Source organism: Anomaloglossus baeobatrachus, chromosome 10, assembly GCF_048569485.1.
Source record: "Anomaloglossus baeobatrachus isolate aAnoBae1 chromosome 10, aAnoBae1.hap1, whole genome shotgun sequence".
Lineage (NCBI taxonomy): Eukaryota > Metazoa > Chordata > Amphibia > Anura > Aromobatidae > Anomaloglossus > Anomaloglossus baeobatrachus.
This window is the reverse complement of record NC_134362.1, coordinates 126,738,465-126,756,293: the sequence shown is the minus strand read 5'-3', so window position 1 is coordinate 126,756,293 and position 17,829 is coordinate 126,738,465. Positions and strand designations below refer to the sequence as shown.

At 49.3% G+C, this 17,829-nt stretch overlaps 1 protein-coding gene across 2 annotated transcripts in view; it reads right to left on the bottom strand.

Annotated features, from left to right (window-relative positions):
- Positions 1-17,829, bottom strand: part of EDC4 (enhancer of mRNA decapping 4) — a 948,906-nt gene that overhangs the window by 334,734 nt on the left and 596,343 nt on the right. For both annotated transcript variants that reach the window (XM_075325634.1, XM_075325635.1), the window contains 2 exons: positions 8,105-8,141; positions 7,798-7,975 (listed from right to left, as the gene is read on the bottom strand). In XM_075325634.1, coding sequence (XP_075181749.1) covers positions 7,798-7,975; positions 8,105-8,141 — 215 coding nt within the window. The remainder of the gene's footprint in view (positions 1-7,797; positions 7,976-8,104; positions 8,142-17,829) is intronic.

The following is a 17,829-nucleotide window of genomic DNA, read 5'->3' as shown; positions in this document are numbered from 1 at the left end:
TAGTCTAGATACAGCCACTTTGCCCTCCTCCTCCAAAGGTAAATCCTCCATGTATCCCAGAATACATACAAAGGGAGTTAAGCTCGTCTCTATCGTGTATACTCTATCGATTATTTGTGTCACCTCTCTCCAGTAATGTTCAATATCAGGACACGACCGCATCATATGTAATAGATCTGCAGAACATATTTTGCATCACGAGCAGAAGGGGTCAGTTCTAACTCCAATATCAAACAGGAATCTAGGAGTGTGATATATTTGGTGAATAACATACAGGTGTGACAGTCTGTATGCCTCCCCCAATGATAGACTAGGAATTCTTTCTAAAATTTCTACCCATTGGTTGTCCTCAATAGATCCTATAGCTCGTTCCCATTTATCTTTTGCGTTTACTGGACAATCCCGGTGCACCAGATATAATAGATCCCAATATAAACGAGATATCACTCCCGCTGAGCCTCTAGAGGTTGCTATGCGTTGCATGACTTTGTTCTACTCCAATGCTCTACCCGTAATAAAGGTTTCTGCCTGATAGGCATGTCTCAGTTGCAAGTACTTATAAAACTCCGAATTCTGGATCCCAAACACCACTTGCAACTGAGAGAAGCCTCTGAGTTGGCCCTCCTCCACAATGTGTGTGAATCTATTTATCCCTCTCAAAGCCCAGCTCCCAAACCCGTCTAAACGATGCAAGTTAGGTAACCATGGAGTTCTCCATATAGAGGTATATTGTGAGATTCCCTGAATGTCTTGTAGTTTTTTAGTTTTATCCCAAAGTTTTTGGATTAGTAGTAGGGTTGGGCAACTATTAGCAGCAGCTCCGAAGCCTCCTGCCTTCAGAACCTCAAATAGACTAGTGAAGTGAAAATATTGTTGTAGAATCATATACTGTGCCCCCCCCCTCCAGGGTCCTCCCATCCCCGAATGTGCTGAAGCTGAGCCGCCAGATAGTAAACCCATGGATTGGGTACCACCAGACCTCCACTACCTCTGTACAAGTCACTAGTGCGACCGCACGTAGAATACTGTGTACAATTCTGGTCACCGATATATAAGAAGGACATAGCTGAACTGGAGAGGGTGCAAAGAAGAGTGACCAAGATTATTAGAGGAATGGGGGGGCTGCAATACGAAGACAGGTTATTAAACTTGGGGTTATTTAGTCTGGAAAAACGAAGGCTTAGGGGAGATCTAATCACAATGTATAAATATATGAGGGGACAGTACAGAGACCTTTCCAAAGATCTATTTACACCTAGGCCTGCGACTGGAACACGGGGGCATCCGCTACGTCTTGAGGAAAGAAGGTTTAATCATAATCACAGACGAGGATTCTTTACTGTACGAGCAGTGAGACTATGGAATTCTCTGCCGCATGATGTTGTAATGAGTGATTCACTACTAACATTTAAGCAGAGCCTGGATGCCTTTCTTGAAAAATTTAATATAACCAGTTATGTATATTAGATTTTATGACAGGGTATTGATCCAGGGAACTAGTCTGATTGCCGGATGTGGAGTCAGGAAGGAAATTTTTTCCCCATTGGAACTTGATTGCCACATTGGGGTTTTTTGCCTTCCTCTGGATCAACATGTTAGGCTACGGGTTGAACTAGATGGACTTAGAGTCTCCCTTCAACCTTAAAACTATGATACTATGATGATGATACTTTTATCCCTCTGCAGGGTCTCGAGCCTAATGCGCGGCATCTGTCCGCCCCAGATCAATTCCCGGAATAATGAGTTTACCTTATGGAAAAATCTTTGTGGGATCCATTGTGGAGAGTTGTGTAGCTTGTATAGTAGTTGGGGCATCCAGATCTTTTTAATCAGGTTAGTGCGGCCAACTGCTGAGAAGGGCAGGCGAGACCAGACTTCCTTCTTATCCTTAAATTTCGACAGAATAGGGGTTAGATTGAGACTCTCAAAATTCTCAACACGAGTGGTGACCATTATCCCCAAATATTTAAACTGGGCAACAACCTGTAGGCCTGAGTCTACGTAATTAGGTGAGTTTGTGGTTCCATCCACCGGAAGTAATACAGACTTTTCCGAGTTGATTAATAGACCTGAGTACTTCCCAAATTCTTCTATAACCTCCATTGCCCTTGGCAGTGATGATGTTGCATTGGCCAGAAAAAGGAGTGTGTCATCTGCGTACAACGCTATTTTTTCCTCCTGACCCTGTTATGTCTAGATTGGATCTAACCATTGCCGCCATAGGCTCAACGGCCAGAGCAAATAGTAAGGGGGATAGCGGGCATCCCTGGCGGATGCCCCAACCTAGGTGGAAAGGAGAAGTAAGGCATCTATTAACTTTGTTCCCAGCAGTAGGATTATTATATAGAAGTCTTACCCAGGAAATAAAATTCCAGCCCAGTCCAAATCTGTCAAGTACTGCCCAGAGAAACTCCCACTCAATAGAGTCGAAAGTCTTAGCGGCGTCTAGGGAGCAAATTACTCTATCCCCTGAGTTATCAACTGGCAATTGTAGGTTGAGGTGTAACCGTCGTATATTCACTGCCGTTGATCTGGAAGGCATGAACCCCGACTGGTCCGAATGGATTAGTGAAAGTATAACCTTATCAAGTCTGGAAGCTAGTACTTTAGCTATTATTTTGATATCTGTAGGTAACAGAGAGATAGGTCTATAAGAGTCAGGGATGAGGGGGTCCTTGCCTGGTTTAGGTATGACAACTATCACTGCTTGTCGCATCGATTGGGGCAAGGAGCCATTTTTGGCTGCTTGCTGGAAGGTCGACAGCAGCTGGGGGAGCAGGATGTCTCCAAACTTTTTGTAAATCTCTGTGGGGATACCATCTGAACCCAGTGACTTATTATTGGGCATGGAGGACACTGCTAAATGCAACTTTTCCAGTGTGAGTGGACTGTTTAGGTATACACTGTCCTCATCTGAAAGTGAGGGAAAGGGGATGTCTTTCAGGTAAGAAGCCATCTGTTCCCTATCATAATGCAGTTTAGTACTGTAAAGTTGTTCGTAGAATTCAGAGAAGGTAGCCAAAGTTTGGTCAGGTTGATTGACTATGGTCCCGGTTTTGTCCCTTAGTGCCCCCACAAATGTGTTTCCCCTTTGTGCTTTAGCAATCACCGCTAATAAATGACCCGCTTTTTCGCTCTCTTCAAAGAATCTCTGTTGTGTAAAAAGTCTTTTGTTAGTGGCCCATTCCTTAATGTGAGAATCATATGCTTCTTTTGCCTCCCTCTATTCCAGTAAGTCCCGTGTATCCCCTGACAGTATGTATTTCTGTTCTGTCGTCTGGACCCGTTCTTTAAGAAAAATTTCAAATTGTGCCGACTTAATTTTAGATCTAGTGACCCCCTGTATCAGTGACCCCCTCAGACAAGCCTTCATGGCTTCCCAGTGTTAAGCAACATCTCCCCCTTACAGTTGTACTGAAAATAGTATTCAAGGGCTACTTCAACCGGGCCCACATCTATAATCTGTAGCCAAAAAGGATTGAAGGACCACAAGCTACGGGTACGATCAAGCCCGGGTAAAATATTAAGTCGTGTCAACAGTTGGGAATGGTCTGATAAACCTCTTAGAAGCTATTCTGTGTTTTCCACCATTGGCAGTATACCCTCCGAGCCCAAGATCAGGTCTATTCTGGACAGAGTGTTGTGTGTTTTGGAATAGCATGAGAATCGCTTGATTCCAGGGTTTCTGATTCGCCACAGATCTGAAAGTGCCAGTTCAGCCACCGTGTCCCCAAATTTGGAGTTAGGATAGTGTTCTAAGTGAGTACCCGCATTGTGTTTGTCCCAATATGGGTGAATCATATTGTTGAAATCCCCCATGCACACCACCTGTACATTGGGGGTCTTGCTAATCATATCCGCAATTTTGTTCATAACAGTATTATTATATGGAGGCGGTATATAAAACTGTTATCAGAAGGAGCTCCTTGTTAAATATTTTACAGTGCACTTCCTGATCTACTGTAGATGAAATGATCTCAAATGGGATTGCTCTGTGGACTAAGATACTGACACCTCTGGATGAACTGTGCAGGTTGAGTGGAAAGAATGGCCCACCCATGAGCGATTCATGTATGCTATTTTGTCTCCCTCCAAATGTGTCTCCTGTAAGCACATGATTGCTGGAAAGTGGGATTTGACCTGTTCCATTACTGCTACCCTTTTTGTGGGGTCCCCCAAGCCATGGACATTCCAAGAAAGAATGTTAATCCTACCCGCCATCCTGGTGGTATGCGTATGTAGTGTAAGCAGTCACACCCGGCAAAGAGTTCCAACCCTCCTCCACCTTCCGGGCATTTTTGAACTCTGCAAGACCAAATAGGTTATATTAATAGGAGGAAATAAACATATTTTTCACCCCAAAAAAAGGAGTACAAACAGTCCAAAAAAATCAAATATAATATTTTAATAATGTCAAAAAATCAAAAAACCAAACCACACATTTTAAAAAGAAAGATGCAGCAGAAAAATGATTACATGGACTAAGCGGTATTATATTGCACATTCCAAATCATTAAAGTGACTTATGCCATGATCATATATAGACTCCAATATAATAGATCTAAAAATACTGTTCCAATGTTTCTGGATTATAGTGTCTAAGTGCAAAGTATTGCGCATAACCCTTATATATCAAAATGCCACAGTCCTATATCCCCTATTGGCCCTAATATCTATGTAAAGCAGCACCAACGGTCACTACTAATTACTTATGTGCTACAACCCGGTTGCTGTATGGGGCGTTGTTGCGGTACAGATCGATTCCACTTAGGCTGCAATGAATGCATGCAGAGAGCCGACCCAGCGTTCAGCAATAAACTAGACTCTACGTTCATCTTACAATTAGAAAAACCGCAACAAAAAACACAATCAGCGATAATTACCTGGGTGTAAAAATGTTAGATCACCGCAGACGTCCAATTCCCCGACGTACATTTCGCTACCCCGGGTTCTACAGGGGGCGTCTGTACTAAATATGTGTATATTTTTTTAAGCCTTTAATTTTCAATGGGACCAATGGGGAGGGTGATTTGAACTTTTAGTTTTTTTTTTTATTTTACTAGTCCCCCTAAGGGGCTATAAGGATCGGCAGTCTTATTGCTGATTCATTTCTCCTCCTCAGAGCAGCACACCTCTGATCAGGAGAAATGCTCCCTTCTTGTTACAGCTGTAACAGGAAGTATGTCATGAAAGAGACAGGAGTCATCACATGACCCATCGCTACCATGACAGCTATGATCGCGTCACGAGGCCTCCAATGATGGCGGCAAAGTATGCATTTCCCGCTGTGCGCTTTAAATCACATTGTCACATTCTGACAGTGCGATTTAAGGGGTTGAATAGGTGCAGGTGAATTGCGGATCCACTTGCACCTGCGAGGCAGACATCTTCTGTTCAAATCAGCAGACATGTGCGGGGATCTCCAGCGGCTCACCGCAGCAGCCAATCATCCCTTCATGATTTAGGACGTATCGTTACATCCTCGGTTGTGAAGGGGTTCATAAGTTGTCCACACCCACACCAGGTTTTCAATGTACATTTTTATAGACAGAAACTGCTAATCACAGAGGGTGCGCAGTCTGACTTAGACTATGTGCGCACGTGTGCATTTTTCATGTGTTTTGGCAGCATTTTAAACTGCAGCGTAAATGCATGCGTTGTGCTTCCCCAGCAAAGTCTATGAGAAGTCAGCAAATTCCATGAGCACGTTGCTTTTTTAAACTCAGCGTTTTGGATGCCAAATATCTGAGAAAATAGATGCATTTAAAAAAGCAGCATGTCACTTCTGTTGTGCATTTTGGTTGCATTTTCCACCCATTGCAATAAATTAGGTGTGTCAAAACTGTTTAGCTGTGCGTGTGCACTACATTTTTGTTGCGTTCTGCATGCTTTGACAATCAAAATGCAGGTCTCTCTGTCGGGCTCTGTCTGTCATACTCACCGATCACCAGCGCAATGCTGCACAGCTGTCACAAAGCTCTGGCGCCTTCTCCTGCTTTGAATCACAGCCGCCGGTGGGCAAGTCTATATCATGCAGTAAAATAAATAAATAATAAAAAAAAAAACCACGACGTGCGGTCCCCCCCAATTTTGATACCAGCCAAGGTAAAGCCACATAGCTGAAGGCTGGTATTCTCAGGATGGGGAGGACCACGTTATGGGGAGCTCCCCAGCCTAAAACTATCAGCCAGCAGCCGCCTAGAGTTGACACATCCATTAGATGCAACAGTCCCGGGACTTTACCTGGCTCATCCCCAATTGCCCTGGTGCGGTGGCAATTGGGGTAATAAGGAGTTAATGGCAGCCCATAGCTGCCACTAAGTCCTAGGTTAATTATGGCAGGCATCTATGAGAGATCCCCCATGGTTAATCTGTAAGTTAAAGAAAATAAACACATACACCCAAAAAATCCTTTATTTGGAATAAAAGACAAAAAAAAAATCACCCTCTTTCACCACTTTATTAAAATCCCAAACACCCCTCCAGGTCCGACGTAATCCACACGAGGTCCCACGACGCATCAAACTCTGCTACATCGGCAGCTGACAGCGAGCGGCCACAGACCACGACCGCTGTCAGCTCCATGGAGCAACTGAAGTGAGTCACACTACCAGCAATGACGTTACTCAGGTTACCCGTGGACACTGCTGGATCCTCCAATTGTGACAGTAAGTTGCCCGAGTGACTGAAGTGATCAGCGGTGCCCTCACTCAGGTGATTTGCGGTCTTGGGTGGAGGACTCCAGCTGGTTGCGGGTTACTTGAGTGACGGCACTGGTGATCGTGCGGCTCAATTCAGTCACTCAGGGGATTTGCGGTCACCGGTGAGTCCATCACTGGTAACCGCAAATTAGGCCACGGCACACAAACAGAGCCGTGCGATGACAATGAAGTCGGGTGAAGTTCATTCGAGTTCATTCTCATCTAGCGTGTCTGTCTCGCAGCCAGCCATGCTCTATGCGGATGTAGCAGAGCAGAGTGGGAACGCACTGTCAAAAATGCATCCAAAATGCATTCAAAAAGCATCCAAAATGCATGCGTTTTGGATGCATTTTTTTTGTCAAATGCAGTGTTAACAGTTGTCAAAACGCTGCAGTTTGTCAAGCCAGAACGCAGTGTGTGCACATAGCCTAAACATTCTAGGTAAACAAAAACACACGGTGATAAGAGACACATGGTTGAAATCTGTATGTTAACCCTTACAGCATGCTGTGTTCAGATTACTTAGCAAAAACTTGCTGACAGATTCCCTTTGAAGGCACCCATAATCTTTACAAATCCCTTAAAAAAAAAAACCATTTTGATGAGAAAAATAAAAATAAACTTCTGTAGTTACATAGGTGTGAACACCCTCTTATAATAAAGGGTGTGGTTGTGTTCAGAATTAGCCAAATCACATCTAAATTGACCTTAAATAACAGTAGGTATACAGCTGTCATTATTTACAGAGGCTCCAGAGATTATTTTTTCTTCACAGCTACTTTTTCCTGTTGTTTTTTTCTCCAACGGGGAGTGGCGTACAGGGTAATAATACATTGCAGAATAAAGACATGCCTCCAGAGAATCCGCTTCTTCAACACCATAAATATTAAAACATAACAAAGACCCAAATCTCTAGAACAGTATTGTTCATTAAAATGTACCCATTGACACAAATGTCCATTACTACTATTGTGTCAGGAATCTTTTTCAAGTCACTGACATATGAGCTGTTAGTGCACAGTGTACTTGAATGAATGGGTTTAATTGGCATCAAACATTTATGGGTAAAAAAAAAAGTAATGTACAGAAAGGATACGTTCTTGTTGCTGCTGAGTATCCACTACATGTTCCATACGGACTATGATAGAATTTTGTACTGCATTTAAATGATCAGTGATTCTTTGCATAAGATCTATCTGGCTTTGACGAAGTTCTGAAAGTTCCCTTTGTTGAATGTACAGAATAGACATCAGTTCACCATCTTCAAAGTTTGTCTGAAAAGTATAACATAATTCAATAAAGTTTCTTATATTTACATTTTAAAAGGTTAACTTTTTTTAATTAATTTTTGCTCTAATTTTATTCAAGATGTATGTTTTTACAATTTGTTTCTATATACTTACCTGGTTTTCAAGTATTTTTGGAGACGATGACAAGTCACTGCAAAAATAAAATATAAATTAAAAGAAAAGGAAAAAAAGTATTTAATAGAATACTTTCTGCTTCTTAAAGGGAATCTGTCCCCAGATTTGGCGACTAAGCTGCCGAGGCCGCTGTGTAGAACGTAAAAATCACTTTATAATACTCATTAACAGGTGGGGCGGTGCAGACCAGTCGGATGGGTGTCTCTGTTCTCTAAAGTGTCTCACCTGTAGCTTTCTGAGAGTCTCCCCTTTATTAGTGCGGTCCATTCACAAGAGTTCCGCTATATTACTCCCATATTTTAATCAACAGATGAAAAGACAAAAAGGTGTAAGTAGCGAGCGCGTGTGTTCCACAGTGGAACGTACGGAAAGAAATAGGGTAAATCCTGAATAGCCATGTGTTGTCACACCTTAGGCTACAGCATGCGCTCCACTGTGCAATGCACGCCACCGGAAGTGTCACGGTCTATTAGCTCACCCCTTGTTCGGCAGTATAGGAGGCGTGTAAGGTGTGTGCTGTCAGATAAGTTGCACACACCTACATCTACGTCACAAGATACAGGAACGCCCTCCTCTCGAATGCAATACATACTCCCGGCTGAGACGTGCGTTCCACTGTCGAGCGCATGCCACCCGAAATGCCACCCGCCCACGAATCCGTCCTCTGCCCAGCAGCGTCCAGGACAAAAATTTCTCGAATGTATGTCCCCAAATGCACCACACACACCCCCTCAGTCTTCCACAATACAGAAACACCCTTCTCACAAATAGTAAGCAGGGGGAAAGTTCTAAAACAAGAGAACTTATTCATCTTTAAAAGGTATATATAGGATGTAAAATACCTATCTCAAGATCGCTGGGAGAGATATCCTCTTGTAGAGGGAATATTAGGTGGGGCTATAGGAAGGAAAACTAAATATATGAATTATCATTATTAGGACAATATAAACTAACTGAGTTAAAACTCAAAGAAAGGGGACCATCCTCTGCACAGTGTTTTTGAGCCAAAAAACAGCCTCATAAATGCAAGCGAGACCTAAAAGGAGAAAGGAAAGGGGGGAGAAAGGAAAGGGGGGAGATGGGAAAGGGGGGAGATGGGAAAGGGGGGAGAGGGGGAAAGGGGGGAGAGGGGAAAGGGGGGGAGAGGGGGAAAGGGGGGTGAGGGGGAAAGGGGGGTGAGGGGAAAGGGGGGGTGAGGGGAAGGAAGGGCAATGAGAGAATTTAACGACCCTTGACGTACTGGGTACGTCATGGTGACATGGTGCTAAACTACCCATGACGTACCCAGTACGTCATGGCGAAATCGGGGTCCCGGAGCCCCGGGGAGTGAAATTTGTTTAATTAAACAGTAGATTCGGGAAGGAGGGGACCTCTGCCTGACCTCAGGAGGGGCTGTGCCTCCTCCCTGAACCTACAGAGGCTGTGATTTTCTGACGAACGCCGCTCAGCCAATAACAGTCACTGTAATGTTCCAGCCATTGAAAATGGCTGGAACATTGAAATCCAGCCCTGATCATTGCTGCTGTAGCACTGGCCATCGGCTGGAGCTGGGTGATCGGTGCTTCACCCGCCCCCAGCTCTGATTGTAGAGACCGGTCTTGTGACCGATCTCTCCAATCACCGTGGATCTGGTGCTGGTGACCTGTGTCCGTCCCTGAAAGCCGAGGAGAGCGGTCTCTGCGGGTGCCCATCGGTAAGTTGCTGACCCCGCCGCCCGCCCCTGTCCCTGATCGCCCTGCCAGCCCCGCCTCTGTCTCCTATCGCCCCGCTCGCCACCGCCAGCTCCGCCGCTGTCTCCGATCGCCCGGCCGCTGTCTCCGATCGCCTCGCCCGCCACCGCCAGCCCCGCCACTTTGTCTCAGATCGCCCCGCCAGCCCCGCCGCTGTCTCAGATCGCCCCGCTCGCCAGCCCCAGCCCCGCCGCTGTCTCCAATGGCCCCGCCCGCCACCGCCAGCCCCGCCGCGGCTCCGATCGCCACCGCCAGCCCCGCCGCTGTCTCCGATCGCCCCGCCCGCCACCGCCAGCCCCGACGCTGTCTCCGATCGCCCCGCCGCTGCTCCCGATCCATCGCTGTCCCCGATCGCCCCGCCCGCCACTGTCCCTGCCGCCACGTTCGCCACTGTCGCTGCCGCCATGCTCGCCACTGTCCCCGCCGCCACGCTCGCCACTGTCGCCGCCGTCGCACCCACCTTTTTTAGCCACTGCTGCCCCCGAATTGGCCCCCACTGTTCCCGATCGGCCGCCGAAGCCTCCTTCATCGGCTGCCCCTTCTCCATCGCACTACACCTCCTCCCCCACATGTGCTGCAAGCCACCCTCCCCCCTCCATGTTCTGGGGGCCACCCTGCCCCCTCCATGTTCTGGGGGCCACCCTCCCCCCTCCATGTTATGGGGGCCCCCCCTCCGCCATGTGCCATCTCTCTCTCCCATCAGACTCTGCCCCCCTCCCCGATCTGCTGCCTGCTTTCTCCCATCCTCTTCATCTACTGCCCCCTCTCACACTCCTCAATCTGTTGCCTCCTTCATCTGCTGCCTCTTCTGTCTGCTGTGATCCTGCTGCCTAGATCCATCCTGTAAGGTAGGTATCCCCATCTCACCTACCTACCCCCCATCCTCCGCCGCTCCTCCATCCGCTGCGCCATTTCCCATCATCCATCCGCTGCGCCCTTTCCCATCCTCTGCCGCTCCTCCATCCGCTGAGCCCTTTCTCATCTGCCGCCCCTCCCTCTCGCATCGCATTATACAGCGCAGTTGCTCGCTTCCAGACTGAAGTGGATGATGCGATGCGAGACTAATGCATTGCTCTCACGTTTGGCACTGGTCTTAGTGGCAGGCGCTCATATTTTTTTTTAATCATTTTTTTTTACTGATATCTGTATTTTTTATTTCGCCAAACTAATTTTTTTTGTATGGGGGGGGTCTAGTTTCCAAAATGGGATCACATGTGGGGGAGCTCCATTGTTTAGGCACCTCAGGGGGTCTCCAAATGCAACATGGCGTCTGCTAATAATTCCAATCAATTTTACAGTGAAATGGCACTCCTTCTCTTCTGAGCCCCGCAGTACGCCCAAACAATTGATTTCCACCACATATGAGGTACCTGTGTACTCAGGAGAAATTGCACAATACATTTTATGGTGCATTTTTTCCTGATACCCTTGTGAAAAAAAAACTATCTGTTTGAAAAAACAATTTTGTGGTAAAAAAAAGAATAAAATATTTTCATGGCTGAACATTACAAACGTTTGTGAAGCCTCCAGGGGTTCAAAGTGCTCACTAAATAGCTAGATAAATTCCATGAGGGGTCTAGTTTCCAAAATGGGGTCAATTATGGGGGAGCTCCATTGGTTAGGAACTTCAGGGGGGTCTCCAAACGCAACATGGCGTCCGCTAATAATTCCAACCAATTTTGCTGTGAAATGGCGCTCCTTGCCTTCCGAGTCCTGCTGTGTGCCCAAACATTTGATTTCCACCACATATGAGGTATCTGCGTACTCAGGAGAAAATGCACAATACATTTTATGGTGCATTTTTTCCTGATACCCTTGTGATAAAAAAGCTACCTGGTTGAAGCAACAGTTTTGTGGTAAAACATTTTTTTTTCTTTTGACGGCTCAACGTTATAAACTTCTGTTAAGCCCCCAGGGGTTCAAAGTGCACATCAAACATCTAGAAAAATTATTTGAGGGCTCTAGTTTCCAAAATGGGGTCAAATTGTGGGGAAGCTCCATTGTTTAGGCACCTCAGGGAGTCTTCAAACCCGACATGGCGTCCGCTAATGAGTGCAGCTAATTTTGCACTCAAAAATTCAAATGGCGCTCCTTGCCTTCCGAGTCCTGCCGTGTGCCCAAACATTTGATTTCCACCACATATGGGGTATCTGCGTACTCAGGAGAAAATGCACAATACATTTTATGGTGCATTTTTTCCTGATACCCTTGTGAAAATGCTAATTTTTATGGCTAAAGTAACATTTTTGTGTTAAAAAAAGTAAAATTTTCATTTTTTTCTTCTACATTGCTTTGGTTGCTGTGAAGCTCCTAAAGGGTTAATAAACTTCTTGGATGTGGTTTTGAGCAGAGTGAGGGGTGCAGATTTTAGAATGGGGTCACTTTTGGGTATTTTCTTTCGCCTAGGTTTCTCAAATCACTCCAAATGTGATGTGGTACCTAAAAGAATTTTTTTTGTAAATTTTGTTGGAAAAATGAGAAATTGCTGATGAACTTTGAACCCTTTTAACTTCCTAACGGAATTTTTTTTTTTTCAAAAATTGCGCTGGTGTAAAGCAGACAAGTGGGAAATGTTATTTAGTAACTATTTTTGTGTGACATATCTCTCAGATTTATGGGCATACAATTTCAAATTTTGAAAATTGCGAAATTTTCAAAATTTTCACCAAATTTCCCAAATTTTCACAAATAAACGCAAAATATATCGGCCTAAATTTACCACTGACATGAAGTACAATATGTCACGAAAAAACAGTGTCAGAATCACCAGGATCCATTGAAGTGTTCCAGAGTTATAACCTGTCAAAGTGACACTGGTCAAAATTGCAAAAAATGGCCGGGTCTTTAAGGTGAAAACAGGCTGGGGGCTGAAGGGGTTAAATATCAATCAGGGGAAGCCCTATATCTAAATGGCAAAGAATAGATTAAAGACTCAATTACAAAGTTTATATCAACAATACTTTTTGGATATTGTATTCAGAGAAAAACAAAAAGGGGGTATCCATATACGATATTTCATCCAAATTGGATCCAATACTTATTAGCTAGCCTTAAATTCTTCGTCTTAGAACAATAGGCTTTTTTGGGGACAGGTTTATTAATAGGCATGGCCCATAGGAACAGTAGTGAATCTCTAATGGAGGTACTGAGGATATATTAAACTTTAGCTGTTACTAATGTATCTATCCAAATGGGACCTTAAGAAAAAGGTTCCAAACAAATCGTCATTTCCAAACAGACAGGGGTAGAAACAGGCAGGGGTAGAAGGAATAAGTAGTCCTACAAAAAACATGGGAAAGATACTTGCTGATTGAGCCCCAAAGGGCTCACTGTGTTTGGCGGTAGATCCATTTTGCTTCTTTTTGCAAATCTTTTTTATCTCAATCTCCCCCTCTCATGGAGGGGTTGATTACTTCGATAACAGAGAAGTTAAAGCATTCCAGATTTTCCTTTCGTCACGACAGCACCCACGAGAGAGGGATCCGCCCCCTTCAGGACAGGAAACCTACAGATAAAAAAGGGGCAGTCCCCCTCCCTCATCAGTTGGTTTCCTGTCCTGCATGGAGAGGAACCTACAGTACCTGGGTCCGGTTGAGTCCGTGCGGTCTCCGTGGGAACGACGAAGCTCTAGGTCCAGAAGCATGGTCGGTGGAGCTCCCCTCGTGGACTCAGTCCTCCGGTGCACCTCGTCCTCTTCCCCTTGGTACGGCTTTGCCTCCGGGGTAATGACGCCTGCACTTGCGCGCGCCTGGCTCTGTGGACGCGCTCTCTGCTGCCGTGACCCGGAGGTGCACTGGAGCGCTTCCGGGGGAGTGGACCGGGCAGGTTCCTAGGAAACCCGTGGACCCCTCCTTCCTGAGCCGGATGCGGCGTGATCGGTAAGTTGCTGTCTGTGCACGGAGGCCAGCGCCTCTCCCTGTGTCGCGGGCTGCGCCTTCCGACTGCACGGCGGGTGCGATGTGTTCCGGGGCCGCGTCCACGCTCTGTCTCCTCGGCGGTGACCCGGCTGGGCACGGGGGATCGTTCCGGAGTCTCTGCCTGCGCTGGTCCGCGGTCGATGTGTGACTTCGGGCCGGGATCGGGCTTTTGGAGCTAGATTCTGCCGCATGGCCGGGGTCCCTGGGGCCTTGGTGTTCACCTGGCCCCTGTATCCTCTGTGGACTCCTGGCCCCTGTGGCCTCTGTGGACTCCTGGCCCCTGTGGCCTCTGTGGACTCCTGGCCCCTGTGGCCTCTGTGGACTCCTGGCCCCTGTGGCCTCTGTGGACTCCTGGCCCCTGTGGCCTCTGTGGACTCCGGGCTCCTGTGGCCTCTGTGGACTCCTGGCTCCTGTGGCCTCTGTGGACTCCTGGCCTCTGTGGACTCCTGGCCCCTGTGGCCTCTGTGGACTCCTGGCCTCTGTGGCCTCTGTGGACTCCTGGCCCCTGTGGCCTCTGTGGACTCCTGGCCCCTGTGGCTTCTGTGGGCTCCTGGCTCCTGTGGACTCCTGGCCCCTGTGGCCCCTGTAGGCTCCTGGCTCCTGTGGGCTCTATGGACTCGTGGCCCCTGTAGGCTCCTGGCCCCCTGTGGGTTCTGGCACCTGTGGCCTCTGTGGGTTCCTGGCCCCTGTGGCTTCTGTGGGTTCCTGGCCCCTGTGGCCTCTGTGACCTACTGGTCCCTGTGGCCTCCGGGCCCCTGGGGCCTCTGTGGCCTCCGGGCCCCTGTGCCATCTGTATGTCCTGGCCCATGTGGTGTGTGTGGTTTTTTTTCTGGCCATGTGGCCTGTGTGTGGCCTCCTGGCCTCTGTGGCCTCTGGGCCTCCTGGCCTCTGGGCCTCCTGGCCTCTGGACCTCCTAGCCTCTGGGCCTCCTAGCCTCTGGGCCTCTTGGCCTTTGTGGCCTCCTGGCCTCTGTTGGCCTCGGGGCCTCCTGGTCTCTGTGGCCTCCGTGACCTCTGGCCCTCCTGGCCTCTGGTCTCGGGTCCTCCTGGCCTCTGGCCCTCCCGGCCTCTGAGCCTCCTGGCCTTTGCGCCTTCTGAGGTTGGGTCTCGGGGCCTCCTGGTCCCTGCTCCTCCTGGCCCCGGGCCTCCTGGCCTCGGGCTTCTGTGTCTCTCGGCCTCGTGCTTCCGGGCCTCGTGCTTCCTGGCTTGTGCCTCTGTTCCTCTGTGCTGCCTGCCCTTGGTCCTCTGTACCTCATGGCCTTGGTCCTCTGTGCTGCCTGCCCTTGGTGCCTCCTGGCCTGGGGCCGCTGTACCTCCTGGCCTTTGACCGCTGTGCCTACTGGCCTTGGGCCGCTGTGCCTTCTGGCCTCGGGCCTCTGTGACTTCTGGCCTCGGGCCTCTGTGCCTTCTGGCCTCGGGCCTCTGTGCCTTCTGGCCTCTGTGCCTTCTGGCCTCGGGCCTCTGTGCCTTCTGGCCTCGGGCCTCTGTGCCTTCTGGCCTCGGGCCTCTGTGCCTTCTGGCCTCGGGCCTCTGTGCCTTCTGGCCTCGGGCCTCTGTGCCTTCTTGGCCTCGGGTCTTTGTACCTCCTGGCCTCGGTGCCTCCTGCCTTCGGGCCTCTGTGTGTACTGTCTCTGTGCCTTGGGCTTCCTGGCCGCGTGCCTCGGTTGCCTCCTGGCCTCGTGCCTCCTGCCTCGGTGCCTCTGGCCTCTCGGGTTCCTGGCCTCTGTGTGTGGCTCCCTGGCCTCTGTGTGGCTTCCTGGCCTCTGTGTGTGGCTCCCTGGCCTCTGTGTGTGACTTCCGGGCCTCTGTGTGTGGCTTCCGGGCCTCTGTGTGGCTTCCGGGCCTCTGTGTGGCTTCCGGGCCTCTGTGCCTCTTGGCCTATGTGCCTCTGTACCTCTTGGACTCTGGGCCTCTTGGACTCTGGGCCTCTTGGACTCTGGGCCTCTTGGACTCTGGGCCTCTTGGACTCTGGGCCTCTTGGACTCTGGGCCTTCCTGGCCTCTGGGCCTTCTTGGCCTCTGGGCCTTCCTGGTCTCTGTGCCTCCTGGCTTGGGCCTCCTGACCCTGTGCCTCCTGGCTCCGGCCTCTGTGCCTCTTGGCCTTTGTCGTTTTGGCCCTTGTGCCTCTGTGCCTCTTGGCCTCTGTGCCTCTTGGCCTCTGTGCCATTTGGCCTCTGTGCCTCTTGGCCTCTGTGCCTCTTGGCCTTTGTCGTCTTGGCCCTTGTGCCTCTGTGCCTCTTGGCCTCTGTGCCTCTTGGCCTCTTGGCCCTTGGGCCGCGATGCCTCTTACCTCTTGGCCTCCGTGCCTCCGTGCCTCTGTGCTTCTTGGCCTCTGTGCCTCTTCGCCTCTATGCCTCTGGGCCTCTTGGACTCTGGGCCTCTTGGCTTCGGGGCCTCTTGGCTTCGGGGCCTCTGGGCCTCTTGGCCTCTGGGCCGCTTTGCCTCTGTGCCGCTTGGCCTCTGTGCCGCTTGGCCTCTGGGCCTCTTGGCCTCTGTGCCTCTTGGGGTCTGGGCCTCTGGGCCTCTTGGGGTCTGGGCCTCTTGGGCTCTGGGCCTCGGGGCCTCTTGGCCTCTGTGCCTCTTGCCCTCTGTGCCTCTGTGCCTCTTGGCATCTGTGCCTCTTGGCCTCTGTGCCTCGGGGCCTCCTGGTCGTGTGGGCCTGTGTTCTCGTCCTGCGTCTCTAGGCCTTGCACTTTTGTGCTTGCTTCTTGCGGCTCTCCTGCCTTGCGCCGCTGCCACCTTGCGCCTCCCTGGCCTTCCGCCTGGCCTGGCGCCTTGGGCTTCCTGCTTCGCATCTGCGTCTCTTCTCCTCCTCGTCCATTACGGTGCTGTCTCTTGGTCGCCCTTGCCTCTGCCGGGCGTGTTCGCGCCTGTCCGGCCCTGTCCGTTGGTCCTTCCTTCCTTGGGGTGTTCCGGTTCAGGTTGTTCTTCTGCCGCGCGGGGTGTCTTCGGGGTTTTTCTTCCCGCGCGGGCTTCTTTGTCCTTTTCTTCGTTTCGCTGCCTGATCGTGGGGGGGGGGCTCTGTCCTCGACTGTGTCGCTAGGTCGGCCCCTTGGCGGCGGGGTTGGTCTTTGTTTTTTGTTCTTTGTCTTTCAGGATTCCGGCTGTGGTCCTTGCGTGGCGTGGCGTCCATTGTCCCGATGGCTGTGGGATGCTGTTCCCCTTTCGTCTGTGGTGCAGCGAGTTCCTCTGGCCTCCTCGGTGTCGGATCCTTCTCCTGGGCGGTTGCCTCCTCCTTGGGTGGATGTGGCCAGTGTCTCCTTCGATGGTATTGTACGGCTGCGTCCTGATCCTCTCCGTCCGCCTTTCCGGGCTCTGCCGGCTAGCCTTTGTTCTTCCGCTGTCTTCCGTTGGAGGATTGGCCCTTCACGTGTTTTTTTCCCACCCTCTGAGTGTATTCTCTCTAAGTCTCTCGTGGGTGCTGTCGTGACGAAAGGAAAAGACTAAATTACTTACCGGTAATGGGATTTTCCTGAGTTCACGACAGCACCCTTTACACCCCTGCCCTTTCTTGTTTGTTTTTCACCATTTGGTGTCCTGGGGTTTGGCTATTTTGTATATTCATTCATTGGCGGTTCCTCTCCCGGTTCTCTGCAACCAACTGATGAGGGAGGGGGACTGCCCCTTTTTTATCTGTAGGTTTCCTGTCCTGAAGGAGGCGGATCCCTCTCTCGTGGGTGCTGTCGTGGACTCAGGAAAATCCCATTACCGGTAAGTAATTTAGTCTTTCCCGCATGCACCTTTTGTATGTGCCTGGCACGAGGGGTGTCCATTTTATTGCGGATATCCCCCACATGATATCCGATTTGTCTCCTAAGTTCTCTTTTTGTTTTATCTATATATTCTAACCTACAAGTGCATTTAAAGAGGTAAACACCACCGCTGGTTTTGCAATTAGCAAAATGTCGCATTGTGAAGGTCTTTTTTGTGACCTCACTAAAAAAAGTCTTTGAAATATTGATATTGCGGCAAAAACTACATTTCAAATATCGAAATGTGCCCTGTTCCCTTCTGTCAAGCCAAGTCCCTGATGATTTGGGGATCACCTATTCGCTATGT